Here is a 19,001-nt window from a genome sequence, read left to right on the forward strand (position 1 = left end):
AACTTCGCCATGGTCTCCCGCGGGATCTACCGCTCCGGCCACCCGAACGAACGAAATTTCGAATTCCTCCGTCGCCTCTCCCTCCGCACCGTCCTCTACCTCGGAACCGAAGACTACCGTCCCAACATGACCGCCTGGACCTCCTCCCAGAACATCACCTTTCACCACCTCCGCCTCGCGATCAACAAGGAACCTCTCGCCGAAATGGACGAATCCGACGTAGTCAGAGCGCTTCAACTCATCCTCACCCCTGCGAATTGGCCGATCCTGATCCACTGCAACAAGGGGAAATATCGCGTAGGTTGCATTGTTGGGTTGGTGAGGAGGTTGCAGGGTTGGAGTCATACGAGCATTTTCGAAGAGTACAGCAGATTTGCAGGTACAAAGATCAGCGATTTGGAGTTTATAGAGGTGTTCGATTTGGACAAGGTCTCTCTCACTAGCTAGAGTGGATGTTCAGAAATACACTTCGATCCAGCTTCGAGATCGCGAGAATGGCTGCGATCGCCCCCGCAAAGCTTGTAGGATCCGCACTCTTTGCCACTGCCACATCTCCACCTTCCCAGCAGACCTAGGACACCGCACGTACTCCATCAACGTTGCTGCGCTACCACCATCGTTGTTGCTCGATGGGGTCATGTGAGTGATGATCGCAGGTTGGATGACGTTGTTGGTGTAGTCACCGAACGTCGCCCGTGTTGAGGTTCTCGGTGTCGGTGTGGCTGTGGAGAAGAGATCGAAGGGATCGCGATGGAGCGTGTCTGTGTAGGCATCGTACAGAGCACCTGCTGGTATGGACGCGTGTGACGTCTCCGTAGGTCGCTGCGAATGCCTTGCATGCCACTGGCCGACGTAGTTCCCCGCTGCTTTCCCATCAAACGTCGTTTGCCGCCGCTTCTCGCCCTCTCTCGGATCTGTCACCGCCGGACACCCAGTCAGAAGTAACCTCCCCAACCTCGGCCACGCAACCATCGTCCTGTTCGCCCAAGACACCGCCTGCACCGCATCCGCGCACACCCATCCGCACCAACTCAGATCCAACATCTCCAGCTTACCCAAGCTCCGACTGAGCTTGCGCAGAAACACCGCCGCCCGTTGATGGTCCTCCCTCTCGGACTCATCCGCCGTGGCCGAAGATAGTTGTGAGCCTGCCAAGCTGAGCGCTGTGAGGTTGGGGAGCCGTGCGAAGATGGCGTGCATGGCGGGGGTGTCCAGTGAGACAGTGCCGGCGAGGCTGAGCATTCGGAGTGATGTGCCGGATGGACCGGTGCAGAAGGTCGAGAGCATGCGAGTGATTGTTTTGGATGAGGTGGTGGAGAAGGAGAGGTCGAGAGCGGTGCTGCCTTCGCTGGGTGTGCTGGGGAGGTGGTTGGTAGGGTGTCGGTCGGGGTCGAAACTTGTCTCCCAGTCGTCTTCTGCTTCACCTGGTTGCCGTTCGTCGTTGATGTCAGGCTCGGTGGTCCTCCGCGTGTGCAGCTCGATCATGGCCTGAGCAGTCCACTCGCTCAATGGCCACTCGGTAGCAGCGAGTCGTCCGCACAGCGTCAGCATGCGCTGCTGCATGTGTATCGGCAGATACTCGAGAACCTCCCTGAGCTGCGATCGGTTCATCTCCCCGAATGCGTTCCGCTCTTTACCCTTGCCCCGATGCGGACGGTTGAGAGCATCAGCAATCACGCACAAGGTCATGTCTCTCAGCCCAAGCATCGTCTTGCTTCCCTCTTGTGCTCCTTCTCCATCGTACATCCAGCGAAGGCCTGCACACGTTGCACCATGTACCTCCCTCACACCTCGTCGACCAACTCGATCCACATCAGACCCAACCCTACTTCCACTGCCCTCTTCCCCCTCCCTGCCAACCGACGAGACCAGATCCTGCAGCCTCTGCCAATCAAAGTGACTCGCAACACCCTTTCGTATGCTCAACCGATCGAAGTCGTCACGCCACGATTCCGGTGGGATGGGACCTGCCACCTGACGCTTCAACTGACGTTCCCTGGACCGCTGATCGCGTTCGCGCTGTGCCTGTTCGGTGGACGACATGAACATGAGTCCTGTCCGTGACGACGATGATGTGACGTGCACGGGGATCGAGTGGTGCATCTTGGGTGGCGTTGCGGCGGATCCGAGAGCGAGCGGTGGCTCATGAGCATCGTGCAGTTGCGCTCGGGCTAGCTTGGCTTGGATGTTTCGACATCGTCGGAGGTCTTCCTCTCGCGCGCGGGCGAGGCGCTCGTTGACGCTGAATTTTGAGGACTCGGCGTTTGCGACCATGGTGTTGGGTTTCAGCGTGGCTACGTGTCTTTCATGGTCGGGGCGGTCCGATTGCTCAGAAGGATGGCGGTGATGGTGAATCGACAAGAAGGCTCAGTTGTGTCAGTTTTGTGGAGGATGACAGCGTTTTCCAAAAATGTACCGGTAAAAGCGCCGAACATATTCGCGACACCAAAATGTCGACTCTGCTCACTACTCAGCTCGAACACCTTCAAACGCGCAAAACATCAGCTTCTCGACAACATTGTACATTACAGTCCAACTTTCAGCATGTCAGAGCAAGGGGTATACAAACAGACTATGTACAGCAAAAGCGATGCATGTCCAAGACTCTTACGAACCGAGCATGGCCGAAAGCATACGCTTGTAATCACCGCTCGTCTCGCCCTCTACGCGGTTCTTGAGACCCTTCTTGTGGAAGAGCTGTGCATACGCAGGCTTGATGTGGCCTTCGAAGCGGGGCTTGTTCCAGTGCAGACGCGCAACACGGTAGACCAGACGCTCGTCCTTGGTGCCCATACCCTTCATGCTATCCTCCAAGAGTCGAGCGTCTCTGGTGATGCCCTGACCGTCGTGCTCTGCGCCATCGACAATGTAGCGGAGCGCATCCTGCATGTGGCCCGAGAATTCCGAGTTGATCATGGAGGAGAGCGACTTGCGGTGCCGTTGCTGGTAGGCCTGCGCTACAGCTGCGAGGTGGGGTGTGCTTCGCTGGATGAGGATGCCGCAGATGGCGATCTCGTCGGTACCTGCACCGCGAGCGGCGCTGTGCAGAGCAGCGACGTCGGCTTCCACAGCACGTGGATCGACAGGAATGTTGTCTTCCTGTCGAACACCTTGCATGGCCATGACAAACATGCGCTTGGTCTTGAACGACAGCTCGTCCTCGACCACCTTTTCGAGATTCTTGCCGTAGGTCGCCTGGTAAGCCTGTTTGAGGATGTGCATTTCCGAGTTCGTCCTGCAAAGGATGACTTCGTTGAGAAGGTCTTCGTGCGTACCTGCGCCCACACAGGCACGCTTGATGAGCCAGCAGTCGTAAAGGACAGGACCGAGCACTTTGGCACGAAGCGCGGCTTCGAACCATCCGGAGGTTTCCTTCTCGAGGACGGTAAGCAAGTCTTTGCCTACGGTTGCCTTGAATGTGTGGCGCAAGGCGTCAATCTGCCAGGCATCGAGAGGTGCCAGTGTGGCGATGAGGGCGCCTTCGTCTGTGCCGAATCCCTTGGTTGCTTTGCGGATGCGCTCTACGTCTTGAGCTGCGTTGTAGCCGGGCGGAGGCGGAGCGGGCTGGGCGGGAGGCGGAGGTGGAACGGGGACTCCGAGGTAGTAAGCGCCACCTCCCATTGCTGGCGCGCCGTATCCATGCTGAGGAGGGGGAGGTGCGTGATGGTGGTGCTGGTGGTGATGATGCGGTGGTCCAGGAGGGGCCGCATAACCGCCGCCGCCGTACGGGGCTTGTTGAGGAGGAGGTGCGCCATAGCCACCAGCATGGGGAGGAGGTGGTCCAGGTGGTGCTCCGTAGCCGCCGCCGCCGTATCCACCTTGAGGCATTGGGGGCGGAGCACCATAGCCTTGGGGAGGTGGAGCACCGTAGCCTTGAGGAGGCGGGTAAGGATTCTGTTGCCAGGACATGTTCGTAAGGGCTGTGGTTATCGAGTCGTTCTTGCCGTAAGGGACGATGGACGTGAACTGGAATATTCACCTTCGCAGCAGCAATCCTTCTTATAGACTCTGTGAGGATGCTCAGCTCGAGTAGACTTCTACCGGCAGACACGGGCCACCCAAAGAGTCAGGCTTCTCTCCACACTGTGTTCCGTTGGACAGACGGAGAACCGCTCGGAGCTGGTGCCTGACTCGCTTGGCTTGTTCATTTCGGCTCGCTCATTCCTTGGCACAATCTGTACAGTTCTGCTCTGACAGGCCTCGACAGACACAGCCCAAAAGCAGTGTACGGTTCGGCTCTGCCGCCCTGTTGCTGGTGGCGCTTAATTTGCCAAAGACGCGAGGCGGTGCTTTTGACTGCACAGCGTACGTCACTTGACACTTCTCGTCACGGCGCAAATTGGTCGCGTAAATTAACGCTCAAATGAGCCACGATCTGACACACCTTGACTTTCTCGAACAGACTCGGTATCCGTGCACGATGGCGACACAACCTTGGCGGCTCGTGTCGATCCAGGGTCCTTTGTCCACCTCGACCTCCTCCATACAGGTCTGCCATCTAGAGGCATACATTGCACTGCCAACATGGGTCTGGACGCTAAGCTACCCCATCCGATCAGTGCTAGTCACTCTTCCGAGCTCCATCGTCACGTCGAAACTCTACCGCTGCACCGATACACAAAGCGACGAGCAGCCAAAGATTTCCTCAAGGGCATCGCCATCGCTCTCCTCCTCCTCATCTTCCTTTCCCACTCCAGCAAGAGCTTCGACTATGCCCATGACCTCGCCTCCGGTGTCTGGCGATGGCCGTGGTCCCCACGCCCGATCAAGACCAACATCATCCTCATGATCAGCGACGGTTACGGCCCCGCCTCCGTCACCTTCACACGTCACTTCCACCAAGCCCTAAACAACGACACCGACTTTTCGAGTCTGTTTCAACTTCCGCTCGATACCATCATGGTCGGAACACATCGATCCAGATCCTCTTCCTCGCTCATCACCGATTCTGCAGCTGGCGCCACCGCGTTCTCGTGCGCAAAGAAGTCGTACAATGGAGCTATCGGTGTGACGCCAGATGGCAAGGCTTGCGGGACGGTGTTCGAGGCTGCAAAGAGGAAAGGACTGTTGACGGGGGTGGTGGTGACATCGAGGCTGACGGATGCTACGCCTGCCGCGTTTATTTCGCATGCAGCGTCGAGGGCGGAGGAGCCGTTGATCGCTTCGCAGATGATTGGAGGCGACAAGAATCCGTTGGGGGAGAGGACGTTGGATTTGGCTATCGGTGGTGGTGGATGTGCCTTCCTGCCCAAATCCAGCAGCGTTTCTTGTCGACAGGATGATGAGGATACGGTGAAACACGCAAGACAGCTCGGATGGGAAGTGCGTGTCGCATTCCCTACCAACACTTCCCTCGATCAGTCATTCGAACAATCGCGAATCGATGGCGACGTCTTTGGCATCCAAAGCAAATCTGAACCACAACTTCCCTTCATGGCGCTACTCTCTCCCGGCAACACCCCATACGAGATCGACCGGGTCAACATTCCGGCACCTCTCCCACTCAAACCTCTCTCACACTACGCCCGCAAAGCCCTCGACCTCCTCTCTAACTCCAAGCAGAACCAGAAAGGCTTCATCCTCATGATCGAAGGATCGCAGATCGATCTCTGCGCTCACAACAACGACCCCGCCTGTCACGCACGCGAAGCCCTCGCCTACCACGACACCATCGACCTCGTCAAGAAGTTCGTCGAGCAACACACTTCCAAGACCGAACGCACGCTGCTGATCTCGACGTCGGATCACGAGACCGGCGGTGTGACGCTGGGTAGGCAGCTCTCGGAAGACTATCCCAACTACGCGTACTATCCGGAGCGGCTGTTGAACGCCAAGCATTCCACGCCGATCTTGACGGCTGTGCTGATCGATTTCGTGCGCAACGAGAGGGAGCGTATGCAGGGTGGTGGTGACGGGGGTGGGAAGGTGAGTGAGAGTTTGGTGAGGGACTTCATTCGCGAAAAGATCTTGGGTGGTTCCGGACTCGGATTCGAAGGTGATGGTCAGGGTGGCAAGCCGACAGCTGAAGAGGTGGAGAAGGTGTGGAAGGTGGTCAAGCAGGAACTTGTGAATTCGGACAGGATGCAGCTTGTCTGGGCGAGCGAGTATTTGAAGCATTCGCATTCGACAAGTCATCACGGTGAAGCATCAAGGCAGCCTGCTAGCATGGCTCCGGTGCCGGGGGTCAATTTGGACGGCATCCGCAGAGTCATCTCCGACATCGCTGCGAGAAGAGCCGAAATCGGTTTCTCTACTAGCGGTCACACGGGCATCGACATCAACGTCTACGCCCACGGCGCCGAGGTGCATAGACTCGTCGGCAACCAGGACAACACCAACATCGGTGTCGTCATTCGCGACATTCTAGATCTCGATCTCGATGCTGTCACGAGAGATCTCAACAGGAACTGAGAAACCCGCCCTTGTCTGCCATGCCTAGAATCTCAACGTCATCACTTCACCGCTGCATCGTTATTTCACCACGCAACACGCACGCTAGCGAGACCAAGTGTGTTGAGAACCGATTCGAGGGATTGCTGGGTTTCGAATGTTTTTGGGTAGGTACATGATTGATGACGATATGTGGTGTTGTTAAGGGAGAGAGAGATGAATCCATGAATCCAACTCGCTGATCCTACATCGGTCGACTGAGAGGAAAAAGTATACAGAGAAAGAGACAGTCGACGACGAGGGGCAGCGAGCTTTGAATAGAGACACCGAATCAGAGTCGATTGAAGAGCGCACGAAGCTCCACGAGGAGAAGAGATGGACCAAACTTTCTCGCTACCAGCCCAGCAAAACCCTATAGAACCAACTGGTGACGAGAAGTTCAAAATCCATCCCTTCGCTCGTCGATGCGTGCTTGTGCGCTGACTGAAGTTCAACCGTTTTTGAGCGATGCATCCAACGACACGGCCAAATGATATGTAGATGGTCGAGAGCCGCTGAATGGCAAAAGTGTAGGGAAAATGACGGACAATGCAAATGAGATGATACACGACGAACGAGAACCGAAACGCGAAACAAGAGACACTACGACGTGGTTTGAATCACATCACAGCGCCAGCTTGCAGACGCGCTTAGTTCATTCGGCGGACGAGAGCGTTGATAGCCTCGCCACGGTCACCAGTGTTGCCGCCCTCGGTGTAGTGGGTGAGCTTCTTGCCCTTGAAGCCACCGTTGGGGTTCGAGAGCTTGAAGGCCCAGAGGAAGTTGGTGACGGCCTTGAAGTTGGGGCCGCAGGTGGCGATCTCGTGGACGATGTCCTCGATGGAGAGGATGCCGAACTTGCCGAGGTTCTCCTCGATGATCTTGTTGTCGTTGATGGGGAGACGCTGGCGGTTGACCTTGGCGTAACCACGCTTGTAGACAAGCTCACGGATGGTCTTGAGGTTGGGTGCGCCGTAGGTGACGTAAGGCTGGACGAGCTGGAGCATCTGCGAGGTGGCCTTGGTCAATCGGACAAAGACACCGTTGTTGATCTGGAGAAGACGCAGGAGCTGCAGAATCTTGCGTGGCTTGGGGGCAATGTTGTTGATACCACGGAGACGGACGACGAAGACGACCTTGGGCTGGCCGGCAACGTAGAAGTCACCCTTGGCCTTGGCGGCACGGCGAAGACGGATCTCCTCGCGCTCGGCGGAGCGGTACTCCTTGGTGTACTGCTCGGCGCGCTTGAAGATGACCTTGCGCTTGGCGAGGTTGGCCTATTGATCGGGCAGAGTCAGATCGAAATAGAAGGGAGAGATGTCAGAAAACAATTCCGTTGCAAGAGATAAACCTGGTGTGAAGGTCTTGACCCGCATCGCAATCCTCGTACAGCATTCCTTCTAGACCGCTATATCCCCGTCGAGACCTCGTTTCGAATCTCCTGCCCCTCCTTGCGACCACTTCGATGTGCAGCAAGCTGCTCGATCAAAGATGAAACCTCAGCCCCGAAAGATGGTATAATTTCGGCAGCATTGTCCGAAGACTAGCCCGAAGTGTTGGTTGTGATGCATCACTGTAATCTTGAACCTTTGTCGCACAGCCGATCCTTTGATCCCTCCAACAAAATGTCCAAATTGGTCCCAAGCAATCTTGCCTCCTGCGATTCGGGTCTGTCAATCTGCGTCAAGATGCTTACCTTCTTGGACTCGGCGGCCTTGGCGGCCTTCTCCTCACGAGCCTTGGCGTCGGACTTCCTCTTCTTGAGGAGAGTCTCGGGGACGAGGACGTCGTGAGCCGCGGGGACGGTGCTGTGAAGATGGGATCAGATCGTCATGAGAACGTCAGCATTTACGATACTATGGCAATATGGTGGCAAGTGTCGAGATATGATGCGATGTTGCGGCATGAGCAGCTGGGATGGCGAGCAGCAGGAGCGATTGTGAATGTCGAAGTATGTTTGAGGCTATTTGGCTGAGATGCAAATTGGTGCTTGGGCGTTGAAAGTCTGCGATGATGGCTTGCGTGCCGTCAGGCCTCTTTACCAGGTTTAGGCGATGCTTTCGACGCGATCTGGTGAGCAGCGTTGTCGATGGGACGACAGACCGTGCGTTTTCTGTACGAGAAGACAGAGCGAAGTACCACGGTCGATTGATCTATGATTGGCATGGCGAAGCGCAGATGGGCGCGATGTCATCGACGCTGTATCCGCCATGATCGATGGCTGCATGAACTCCCTGTCTTCCTGCCTCGCAGCTCCAAGTCCACCCTCTATAGATTATCCCCTTCACAACCTCCCGCGAATGTCGCATAAGCTATATAAATGCGTACACCTGATGCCGTTGCTCCCGGATGACATGTTCTGCAGCCCTGATATGTAGTAGAAGTGACCGGCGGCGGTTCATGCTGATGTCGGTTGTCGATACGGGTTCTGCTACCGCTGCCTCTTTGCTGGTGCCGTTGCTGCTGCTGATTGCTGTGCTGTGCCGTGCGATCGCATCACTCTTCATGAATGATACATACGTTCGGGTCTGAGTCGACATTGTTCTTGACGGGAAAGGGGATGGTGGTGACAAGGTGGTGATGAAGGCGAAGAAGCAGCTAGATTCGATATTCAACCCAGTGCGGCAGATGCGCTCTCTCGAACAAGAAACCTCAAATTGTCATCAGCGGCGTGGCCAACGAGACTCACAGCCTAGCTGCGCTGCCTAGCTAACGAGATTGGCCGACAGCGTCGACTGCCGAACTCGACAAACTTGCCTCTACAAATTCTCGCAAAAGTTTCGAGGTCCATCAGTCTTGCTTGACGCTGCCCGTCTGCAACCGCTCATTTCTGGCAGGCTTCCACACCGCTTTATTCTACCGCTCGCGGCGTCGCTAAGTAAGTCGGCGAAGGGCGAGACACGGGAATTCGAAGAATTCAAAGCAAAGTTGAAGTCAAATTACAAGTGAGGTGAATTCAATTTTTCATGTGGTCACATGACTTATCGACAGCGGCCGAAGCGAGCTGTCGAGCATTCCAAATGCTCAATTATGAAGGATTAGGTAATTGCAATTGGCGCTCGGATCATCTTGTGACACAAGGGGCCTGTCAAGCTCTGCTGGACCCTGAATCGCAGCCCCACTTTGTGCATATACATCTGGACTATCATGTTCGTCTCGAAAGCAGCCCTAACCGACAGCATTACATCGTCTACTCTGTCGCGCTAAGAATCACAACAGGATGGCGCTGTCCAGTGCAGCAATGCCGCACCAAGGTGCGTTCAACAGCATCCTACTTGCTGCTCCTTTGTTGAGCGACATGTGCCACGTATGTCTGCTGACCCTCAGTTACTCTCTCCCGACCTTTCGTATCGGAACGTTGCAGATCTGGATCGGCAGCTCGAGTCTGCGGCTACTATATCGACATCAGCAAGCCCATCATCAGCCGCTCTTCAGGCGCTCGAGCAGTACAAGAAGCGCGACTCCTCGAAAGGTATGTTTGAACATCACATTGCAAGCTGACATGCCCCTTTCTCGGATCCGGCTAACAATCCGAGGACCCGTCCGGGTAGAGTCAGGGGCCCATGTCAGTCCGCAGGAAAGACGAGCAATCTGACTGACAACACTTTTTCGCCCTCATAACCTCGCTGAACGTCCAAACCCTGGTGCCTGGATGTATAAGTCGTCGTGCGGTTCAAAGCCATCGGCAATGCACCCATCATGAAGGTACGCCGTTACGATTCACCCTCGCATCCCATAGCCTCGACTCTCTGACCCCTTCAAACTCCTTGCTCTTCCATCCCGATCAGAATAACCACTTTCGCATCACGGCATTCAACCGTTTCCAAGCTGTCACCGTCTTTCTCCGGAAAGAGCTCAACTTCAAGCCTACCGATTCACTGGTACGTCTGTTCAAGCCTCGACGTTTGTCCCTGAGTTGGCCTCCCTTTTCGACTGATCGCTGACACCTCTGATCTGGAATGCAGTTTCTCTATATCAATGCATCATTCAGTCCGGCGCCAGACGACACCGTTGGGAATCTGTACCGGGTAAGTCGATCTACGAAGCTCTTGTTTTCTGGACAGCGCAACCGAGAGCTAATACTAACCCTTTTGGTTTCTCACGAACCCATCTTATGCTGTCTACCTGTAGTGCTTCGGTACCGAAGGTCATCTGATAGTCAACTACAGCACAACAGCTGCTTGGGGATAGACTCTCGCCATCGTTGCATGTTGCTCGTAGACATATACCCGTGGTACCCCCACCACTAGCCTTGCTTCACATACTCTATCATCCATCCATGCGCTCATTCACACTCTACAAGCCGCAAAGCGATGTGAAACCGAGGGCAATTCAGCATTGAAAGCGCTTGACATGCGCAGTCGCAGAACAGAATCAACATCAGAAACAAGGACCAGGCCCCAAGACGAAACAAGTGTCTAGTACACCTCGAGGACGTATCGCTCGTCCTCCTTGAGAGCCTCCATCTTCTTCTCGGCCTGATCCTTGGTCAAGCCCTTCTTGACAAAGGCACCGATGAGCGCCTCGTGAATGTCGGGAACGGGCCAGGTAGGACCGCAGACGAAGAAGTAACCCTTCTTGCCTTCCTCAACGTCGTCGTCGTTCACCAGGCCGTCTTGGAGGACGACTTCGGCCTTACCACCTGCAGCCTCGAGCTTCTCGATCTCGGGGCCGAGGTACTGGGTGAGCAGATCGCCATCCTCGAGGATCTTGTGCTGGATGTAGACCTTCTTGGACGTGTCACGGGAGAAGGCGAGACCCATGTGCTGGATCACACCGTCCTGGGTGTAGGCTTCGAGTTCCTCGCCGTACAGGTACTCGGACGAACGGTAACGAGAACCGAAGTAGTACACGAGAGGTCCGACGTCGATACCCTGCGCCTTCTTGTGAGCGCGAGCCTGGATGAAGGCTCGGAAGGGTGCAGCACCCGTACCGAGACCAGCCATGATGATGGGCTGCGAATCGATGGGCGGCAGCTTCATCACCGAAGGCTTGAGCGAGACAGTCACCTTGGCACCGGGCTTGAGCTGCGAGAGGTAGCGCGTGCACTGTCCGAAGCGAGGGCTGCCGCTGGGCGTCTTCCAGTCAACAGTGACGATGAGCAGGTGGATCGACTCACCAACGGCAGACTGCGCAGAAGCGATCGAGTAGTGACGCGGCTTGATGGGCTCGACGAGCGTAAGCATCTGGTCGATAGGCAGACGTGCCGAGGGGAACATGCGCAGCACATCGGCGTACGTCAAGGTCTCGATCTCCGAAAGCTTCTTGAACGTGTACGAGCCTTCGGCGGAGCTGATGAAGCGCAACCAGCGGGCCTCGTCACGGTTCGTGGCAAGCTTGCCGAGCTCCTCGTAGAAGCGCTTGGGAGGCTTACCGAAGATGTCGAGGTTCTGCTGCAGCGTCTGGAAGACGGTGCGGCTCTCGTGCTTGCCGGCCTCGGTGAGGCTTGGAGCATTGACGATCTCGTCGGCGTCGTAGCCAGCCCACTTGATAAAGTCGGCAACCTCCTGCTCGTCGTTCCAGCCGTGGACACCGAGCGCTTCGCCGACCTCGTACTTGAGATCGGTGCCCTTGGTGCTAAGCTCCATGTGGAAGACGTTTCGGTCGTAGTCGACAGGGGTGAGGCGGCGGTTCTCGGTGACCTCGACCACCCAAGTCTGCTCGGGCAGGTCGGGTCGGAGCGAGTCGGCCTTGGTGTCGTAGGCCTCGGAGAAGAGGTGCTGCCAAGCAGACTGAGCCCAGGTGCTGCGGAAGGGAGTAGCCTCGACACCAACGGTGGCAGCGTCCGGGTTGGGACCGAAGCCGTTGTAGCGGATCTGCGTGGGACGCAGAGGAGCGTTCTGCTCGGCTTCGGAGATGGGCTCAGCACGCGACCACTCGTCGTCGTTGAAGGCGTGGAGTTGAATGGCGCTCTCGGCGGCCGAGACGAGGCCCTCGACGCCATCAATGCCAACGGGAGCGGTGCCGATGACGCGCTTGAGGAAGGCAGCAAGAGCAGCACCAGAGGTGTTGAGCTGGACACGCAAGACAGCGACGAGGAGCACGGCGGCGGCGATCTCGGCGGGGACGACGTTGTCGCCGACCTTGGCCTTGCCACCGCTGGCGTTGGCGGTCTTGGTGTTGAGCTTTTCGACGACAGCAGCGGCATCGACGAGCAGGAGACGGGCACTCTTCTGAGCAAGCACGCGCTTGTCCTCGGCGCGCAGCTTGGAGTCGAGCTCGGCGACCTCCCAACCGGGGGTGTTGAAGATGACGGTGCCGCCACGGACGAGCGACTGGAAGGGAGCGTAACTCTTGAGCGTGGTGGCGGGGTCGCTGATGACAACCACCTTGGCAGCGTTCTCCTCGGCGGCGAGGACGATGGGAGCATCGGCGGCCGACTCAGGACGGCTCGAGAGGATGATGTCGGAGCGAACGATGCCCGAGGCCTCAAAGTTGTCGTAGCGAGACAGCAGACGGGCGTGGAGCTGGGTGTCAGCGCCGCGGTCGCGGATGGCGCGAGCGGTGAGCTGAGCAAGAGGAGCAGTGGGGCTAGCCTCGCTGTCGAAGAAGGTGACGACGGAGGCACCGGAAAGGGCCAGAAGGTCGGCATGGGCGTCGTCTGCCTCGTCGAGCACGTCATCGAGCTTGAGCGCGGCGTTGTGGCTGGCACCGAGCGTCTCGAGGAGCTTGCTGAGCTCGGCAGCGGTCAAGTCCTGGCCGGGGGCGAGGGCGAGGGGGAAGACGTGCGAGGGGATGTCGGAGCCGGCAAACTCGGCGTCAAAGACGGCAGAGACAATGTCCTCGTAGAGCTGACCGGAGATGGCACCATCTGCGACCTCCTCGAGGATGTGCAGGCTCTCGACCGATTTGGGAAGCGCCTTGCGGAGGTCGGACTCGTCCCAGTTACGCAGGCTGCGAACCGAGAGGAGTGCGACGTTGTGGCGCACAGCAGGAGGCAGAGTGACCAGGACGGCACGAGCAGCCTGGCTGTGAGAGCCGCTGGGGACGACGAGGACCGTCTGGGCCTTGGGCGAGCCGGTGAAGAGGAAAGGCTCGGGAACGTCGACCTTCTGTCCCTTGGTGGGGATGTTGAGCGTGCCGACTTCGCGACCTGCAAAGGCACCGTCAAAGATGTGGACGACATTCTTGGACGACTGGTAGGCATACCGGGCAAAGTCAACAGCCTCCTGTCGGGTGGCCGAGAGGAGAACCTCGAACGAGTCGCCGAGAGCGGCGGCGGCGGAGAGAACCGAAGCGTAATCGTTGGTGATGTTGAGCTCCTGATCCAGTTCGGCAGAGTGGGTGGCAGCCGAGACCTGCAGGACAAGCTTGGCATTGTCCGAGCCGTGGTACGAGGCGAGGGCAGGGGCCATGGCAGCGAAGCCAGCGGCGTTGGTAAGGGCGGTGACGACCTTGGCGGCCTGGGTGGAGGAAGAGCCTCCCTTGGCGTTGAGGTAGCCAATGATGGCATTGCCGGCACCGGAGCGGGTCTGCATGGCGAAAACTGAAGGACGACCCTTGAACCAGCCCTTTTCGGCGGCAAGCTTAGCCTCCTGCTCGCTGTAGGCGCCAAGGCCGCCGTTGGCCTGGCTCTCGTAGCTGAAGATGGCGGTGCTGTTGCCGTAGGCGATCGAGTCAATGGCGGCGGTGCTGGTGAGCTTGGTGCTGGAGACGCCGAGCAACCAGGACTGAGCGGCGATCTTGGCAGCGACCTCGGCCTCGGAGGGACCTTGGACGGTGCTCAAGTCCATGCGAGCCTCGACATGTTTGGCGCGGTTGGCAGGCGAGGGCTCAGGAACGGCAGCATTGGCAGGTTGAGCGTTGACGAGGCCGTTGAGCTTCTGCCCACCGGCGGTGGCATCGACGCCGTTGGGAGCGGCGTGGCCGGGAAGCTGTGGCTTGGAAGGAGCGACAGGGCCAGAGCCCTTTGCGTCGACGTCGTCGAGCTGCTTGGAAGCAGAAGGGTCAACGCGGCCAGCGCCAGTGATGCCAGCGAGGGCGGTGGCAGAGTCCTTTGCGGCGACAGCGGTGGTAGCAGACTTGGAAGAGTCGGTGGAACGCAGCTTTGCGTCCGACACCTTGCGCTTGATCGACTTGTTGGGCTTGTGTGCGGGGGCAAAGGCGGCACGCGAGAGCGCGAGCGTACCTGCGCCGATAGCGAGACCACCGGCAAAGATGGCAGCGCTCTGGTAGAGCGACTGCGACGAGGTGGCAGCCATCTTGAGTGTATGTGTTGGTATACACGCACACAAGGATTGGCAAAGGATACGGGATGGGATGGGGTGAGGGGAAGGCAAGGATGGCGTCCGAGTCTGGCCTCCGTTACACGATGGTCAGCAGCTGCACCACTACAACAGTAGAGCCAAGGTCCGGGACTCACGAAGGGTCCTCTAGCCCTGACTCCAGCCAAATCTTCCAAATCTTCCAGCAGCCGAGCAAGATTATCAGGAATTGGGCCGTCAAGCTCCGGATATCCAAATTGACAAGTCAGCAGAGCGCGCTCTTCTTTGCGATTGGCTGAGCGGAGCAGCTGTCAAACCAAAATCTTCTTCCCCGGAGGAGAGCGATGGCGCAATTTCAGGTGCAGATGCGCTCATCACGAATTTTGTTTGTGTAGATGATAACCGGTCTAACACTCGCCTTTTCTTGTTGCTCAGGTGTCAGGTCGCGCACAAACAACATCTTACGGCAAAATACTTGGAAATTTCGGAGCCCCCATTTTTCTCAATCTTTTCAACTTGCGATTCAGTTTCCAAAAATCAATTTATCTTTCGCAGGCGATTACTCCCTCCAAACAATCTTTCTGCTCCGAGACGACGCATCCATGGCCACCCCGGCGGTGATCGTGGTGGCAGAGAGTTGGAACTTCTGTATCACGGAGCACTGTTGAGATCGGGTCTGCGCTACCAGTGGCTCGATGCTGGGCAGAGATCGATCGGCCAGGACGTGGTCGCAAATCTGTTCCGTTCCTGGAAATCGTCTTCCGGTTCCAAATATAGACTCGCATGCGCTCAACCGAGACGGCCATTGCTGCGGATTTCATCGGAGCCGACTGGACTCATCCGCCTCGATCTTGCTGTCAGCGACTTGTCGAACGACTTGCATCCGTGACCCGTTGTCGGACTTCAGCATCGATGATGTTTGCTTTGTTATACCAATCGAGACCACCTTTCGACGCCTACATCTACCGGACTCCGCTTTTCTGAATCCAGGGTCTCTGCAGGCAAGCCCCCTCTTTTCCCATATTCAATAAAAAATAAAACGCCGGCAGCTCGCTGTCGGACTTGCGGCGATTGAAATTGCCGCCAACCCTGACTGATCTGCGGCGTGTGGCTTGCTCTCCTCGGTTGGTTGGTGGCATATCGTCATCCTCCAGCGGTTGTTCACCTCCGTTTCGCTAGCACCGATGGATGAGGAGAGCAGTGAAGCAGGAACCTCTGTGCACAGACGGCGTTACGCTCAAGGTATGGATGATATGCTACCACACCTATGGCCAACGGAGAAAGCATCGTGGGCTCGTTAAACAGCATCAAGTGGTCGTCTGTGCTTTTCATGGACAGGCAACGCGATACCATGCATCTCTGTGACTTCTGTCATAGGCAGGCGATGAGCATTGATAGAATCACCTGGTCGAGATACTGTCCGACGAGGGAGGCCGACGGCGTTCGAGGAACAACTCGTGTGGTGGATTGTGCCTCGCTTCAGCCGAAGACGCGCTTCATGCATCAACGGCGTTCAAACTCGATTTCTTCTGCTCTGCTTTGTTACAACGTGACGTCTACAGTGAAGGTGCTCATCGTTCGGGCTTCTCGCCGCAACCTGGCCACTCTTTGGTCGATCCTGGTCCTCTGCCCCGCACTGTGGGTGATTCATTCTAGTGCCGCAGCCAGCTTGCATATCTCCTCTCCTCTTTAGTCTGCGTTCAAGCTGCAAACACGCACCTCCTCCAGACTTTTCTTGACTTCACATATCTCCCCCATTCATCGTGCCTTGCCGCGATCATCGTCGCCGTTCGTACCAGCTATCGCCGCCGGCGCGGCCTTCGACAGGCCTGTGAACACATGGACAGCACCAAAGACGCCTGCCACCTCGATTGTCGCTTCCGCAGAACCACTTCCTCGCCAAATCACATTTCGATCAATCGCTCCAGCGCTGCGACGTACGATTGACAGGTCAAGGCTGTCGTTAGAAGATCGTGACACTACACAGTGCCACAAGCTCGCGACTCGCCCGTCATGTCGGCCACCGTGGTGACCGTGGCAGTCACGACGACGGCAAGCCAGTCTGTTGTCGTCGTTACCTCGACCATTGCGGCTTCCGATCTCTCTTCGTTGACCGGATCGCCCACAAGCAGCGCTAGCGCCGGCTCCTCCATTCCCACCTCCAGCGATCCTTCGAGCTCCTCAACTTCCGCAAATGGGGCTGGTTCATCGTCCGGCAGTGACCCAACCTCCCGCGCCGGTTCGACTCCGATCGGAGCCATCGTCGGAGGTGCGGTGGGAGGCGCAGCCTTGCTTGCACTCCTGCTTCTTCTCGCCTGTCTCTACAGAAGACGCTCGAACGCCAAAAGGAAAGCCGCCAATCCTTTCCCAGACGATACTGACGAAAAAGGTCCTGCCGTCATTGCAGGCCTTCCTCCCAATCCATCGAGCTCACAGGCGCGACCCCTTTCGGGCAGCTACAGCAACTCGCTCTTCATGACCGAGGCCAACTCGTCCCTGCCGTTGCTCGGCACCGAGAGATCCTTCCATAGTGGATCGCACCCCAACGCCGGTCTCGCGTCTGATGCGCGTTCCAACCACGCCCATCGGCCTTCGATGACCTCTCTGGCTCCCAGCTTCGTCATGGGTTCGTCGGCCTCCTTCGCACAGTCCCACAACAGCCATTTTGGACAGCCCATGAACGGCAATCACATCAATTGTCACGATAGCGCCACTACTGGATTTGCTGGCGCTTATCCTGACGTGCATCGATCCGCCTACTACGACACAAACGTGCCTTCCGGCGTCGATCCTCGAACCATGGGTGTAGGATCGGCCGCAGCAGCCTACACCAACGGAAGCGCTGCAACCACCATGCCAGGCTCGCCTGCTCAAGCGTATGACCCTCGAAGCCTGCCAATGGGTGCGGCGCCCTCCGAGTACACCGCGGCCAGCGAAGCAGCCCGCACGCGTGGCATGTCTTTGAGTGGTTCCGGCGGAGAATCGCAAGTTTGGTCGGGCGCCGCTTCACCCAACGATGCCCGAAGCCGCAGAGGCTCGCACGGAAGCGCGCTTGCCATGCCTCGAGCCGCCTCAGCACACTCGCACGATGAGGTCGAGAGCTTGCAGTCTCGTCGACCACCCGCTGCCGGCCTTAATGGCTTCCCGTCCACGCTCAACACCATTCCTGGTTCGGTCGCGGCATCCGAGATAGCGAGCGCCGATCAACACTCCATGCAGTCGGCAGGTTACAGTAGCTTCGGAGAGCGCAGTATCCCGCCGAGGTTACCATCGATTTCTTCATCGAGTCCGCTCATGATGCAGGGCGCAAGCTCTTTTGCACCGCACGCGTCGATGGCAGCCGGCGCTGCTCTGCCAGCTGCCCACAGCTCCATGTCGCCACGTCTCACATCTCAGCCAGGCGCCGACACGCTCCAATCGAGCGATCCATCCAACGGCGGGACGTTCAACAGCGACGGTACCTACAACACCTACACCGGCGCCGTCAAGGGTCAATTGCGAGTCGTCGGTGCTACGAATGAGCATGGCAAAGGTCCACCCACCATTGCCGAGGAAGCGGAAGATCGGCCACGTGCAAGTGCAGCGATGAAGCGTTTGGGTCAGCACTCGGCCAGCGCAAGCACATCGAGCGTCAACAGGACGGGCAGTCGGATGGTCGAGATGCTCGACGTTAACGAGCAACCACACGTGCCTGACTCTGTGACTGGAGCGGACGAAGGGCAGACGGCTTCGCCGCCCACACGACCGTCTTTCTGGAAGGAACGCAGCAGGTCGGCGCAGTCGATCACCAAGGTCTTCCGCAGCTCTCCCTTGCTGTCGGCCCAACGCTCGCCAGCTACCGATGCTTCTACCGGCCAAGACGCTTACTACCGAGCTTCAGAGAATGAAGCTTTGCCATCTCCGGACACCGGCAGATCCGTCGCTGCCGAAACGGCGTCGGAATCGCACAAGACGGACGGAGATGCCGAAATGTGGAAGGGAGCTTCCAAGTCCAAGTCGAGGCAGGCAGGTGGTTTGCGCAAGTGGACTATGAGAAGAATCCCGCAGCCTGGTGCGAAAGGAGCGAATGAGGTGGATGTCGATCAGCTCTTTCGATGACCGCTCGTAGAAATGGCTGGCGTAAGAGCCTCGAAAGGAAGGACTTTCGAAAGACAATCTGCTGTGAGTTCAAGTCAGTGTATCTTTAGCATTTCGATCGCAATACAGCCAGCAAGGCATCGTCTATGTCGTCGCCAGAACGGCGGCAGCCTCTGAGAGGCGCTTGACTAGTGAAACCGATGCTTGTCAGTACAGGATAGGAGAGTCAGTGTTGCTTCTCGTGGCAGTTTGGTATATATCGAGAGAATGGACACCCCTCGTCGGCTCAAG

The 19,001-nt window shown here is 57.4% G+C and overlaps 10 protein-coding genes across 10 annotated transcripts in view; 5 read left to right on the forward strand and 5 right to left on the reverse strand.

Moving 5' to 3' along the window:
• Window positions 1-443, forward strand: part of PHSY_001268 (hypothetical protein) — a gene marked incomplete at both ends in the record, with an annotated part of 1,947 nt that extends 1,504 nt beyond the window's left edge. The window contains one exon of the mRNA XM_012331900.1: window positions 1-443. This exon is cut by the window's left edge and continues 533 nt beyond it. Coding sequence (XP_012187290.1) covers window positions 1-443 — 443 coding nt within the window.
• Window positions 444-456: 13 nt separating this feature from the next.
• PHSY_001269 (pre-mRNA splicing factor) lies at window positions 457-2,274 on the reverse strand (the record flags this gene model as incomplete). Its single annotated transcript, XM_012331901.1, has 1 exon — window positions 457-2,274. One exon carries the CDS (start codon window positions 2,272-2,274, stop codon window positions 457-459), a length of 1,818 nt encoding a protein of 605 aa, XP_012187291.1.
• Window positions 2,275-2,607: 333 nt separating this feature from the next.
• PHSY_001270 (hypothetical protein) lies at window positions 2,608-3,828 on the reverse strand (the record flags this gene model as incomplete). Its single annotated transcript, XM_012331902.1, has 1 exon — window positions 2,608-3,828. The coding sequence occupies one exon, from the start codon at window positions 3,826-3,828 to the stop codon at window positions 2,608-2,610; it is 1,221 nt and encodes a 406-aa protein (XP_012187292.1).
• Window positions 3,829-4,524: 696 nt separating this feature from the next.
• PHSY_001271 (repressible alkaline phosphatase) lies at window positions 4,525-6,411 on the forward strand (the record flags this gene model as incomplete). Its single annotated transcript, XM_012331903.1, has 1 exon — window positions 4,525-6,411. The coding sequence occupies one exon, from the start codon at window positions 4,525-4,527 to the stop codon at window positions 6,409-6,411; it is 1,887 nt and encodes a 628-aa protein (XP_012187293.1).
• Window positions 6,412-7,079: 668 nt separating this feature from the next.
• On the reverse strand, window positions 7,080-8,595 carry PHSY_001272 (60S ribosomal protein; the record flags this gene model as incomplete). Its single annotated transcript, XM_012331904.1, has 3 exons — window positions 7,080-7,706; window positions 8,126-8,237; window positions 8,495-8,595. The coding sequence occupies 3 exons, from the start codon at window positions 8,593-8,595 to the stop codon at window positions 7,080-7,082; spliced, it is 840 nt and encodes a 279-aa protein (XP_012187294.1).
• Window positions 8,596-8,741: 146 nt separating this feature from the next.
• PHSY_001273 (hypothetical protein) lies at window positions 8,742-8,969 on the reverse strand (the record flags this gene model as incomplete). Its single annotated transcript, XM_012331905.1, has 1 exon — window positions 8,742-8,969. The coding sequence occupies one exon, from the start codon at window positions 8,967-8,969 to the stop codon at window positions 8,742-8,744; it is 228 nt and encodes a 75-aa protein (XP_012187295.1).
• A 701-nt stretch (window positions 8,970-9,670) lies between these two features.
• On the forward strand, window positions 9,671-10,679 carry PHSY_001274 (potential preautophagosome nucleating protein; the record flags this gene model as incomplete). Its single annotated transcript, XM_012331906.1, has 5 exons — window positions 9,671-9,683; window positions 9,794-9,901; window positions 10,091-10,134; window positions 10,218-10,310; window positions 10,395-10,679. 5 exons carry the CDS (start codon window positions 9,671-9,673, stop codon window positions 10,677-10,679), a joined length of 543 nt encoding a protein of 180 aa, XP_012187296.1.
• A 168-nt stretch (window positions 10,680-10,847) lies between these two features.
• PHSY_001275 (hypothetical protein) lies at window positions 10,848-14,630 on the reverse strand (the record flags this gene model as incomplete). Its single annotated transcript, XM_012331907.1, has 1 exon — window positions 10,848-14,630. One exon carries the CDS (start codon window positions 14,628-14,630, stop codon window positions 10,848-10,850), a length of 3,783 nt encoding a protein of 1,260 aa, XP_012187297.1.
• A 1,187-nt stretch (window positions 14,631-15,817) lies between these two features.
• Window positions 15,818-16,580, forward strand: PHSY_001276 (hypothetical protein; the record flags this gene model as incomplete). Its single annotated transcript, XM_012331908.1, has 2 exons — window positions 15,818-15,875; window positions 16,327-16,580. The coding sequence occupies 2 exons, from the start codon at window positions 15,818-15,820 to the stop codon at window positions 16,578-16,580; spliced, it is 312 nt and encodes a 103-aa protein (XP_012187298.1).
• A 66-nt stretch (window positions 16,581-16,646) lies between these two features.
• PHSY_001277 (hypothetical protein) lies at window positions 16,647-18,731 on the forward strand (the record flags this gene model as incomplete). Its single annotated transcript, XM_012331909.1, has 1 exon — window positions 16,647-18,731. The coding sequence occupies one exon, from the start codon at window positions 16,647-16,649 to the stop codon at window positions 18,729-18,731; it is 2,085 nt and encodes a 694-aa protein (XP_012187299.1).
• Between the last annotated feature and the right edge of the window lie 270 nt (window positions 18,732-19,001).

This window comes from Pseudozyma hubeiensis, assembly GCF_000403515.1.
Source record: "Pseudozyma hubeiensis SY62 DNA, scaffold: PHS15, whole genome shotgun sequence".
NCBI classification, from domain to species: Eukaryota; Fungi; Basidiomycota; class Ustilaginomycetes; order Ustilaginales; family Ustilaginaceae; genus Pseudozyma; species Pseudozyma hubeiensis.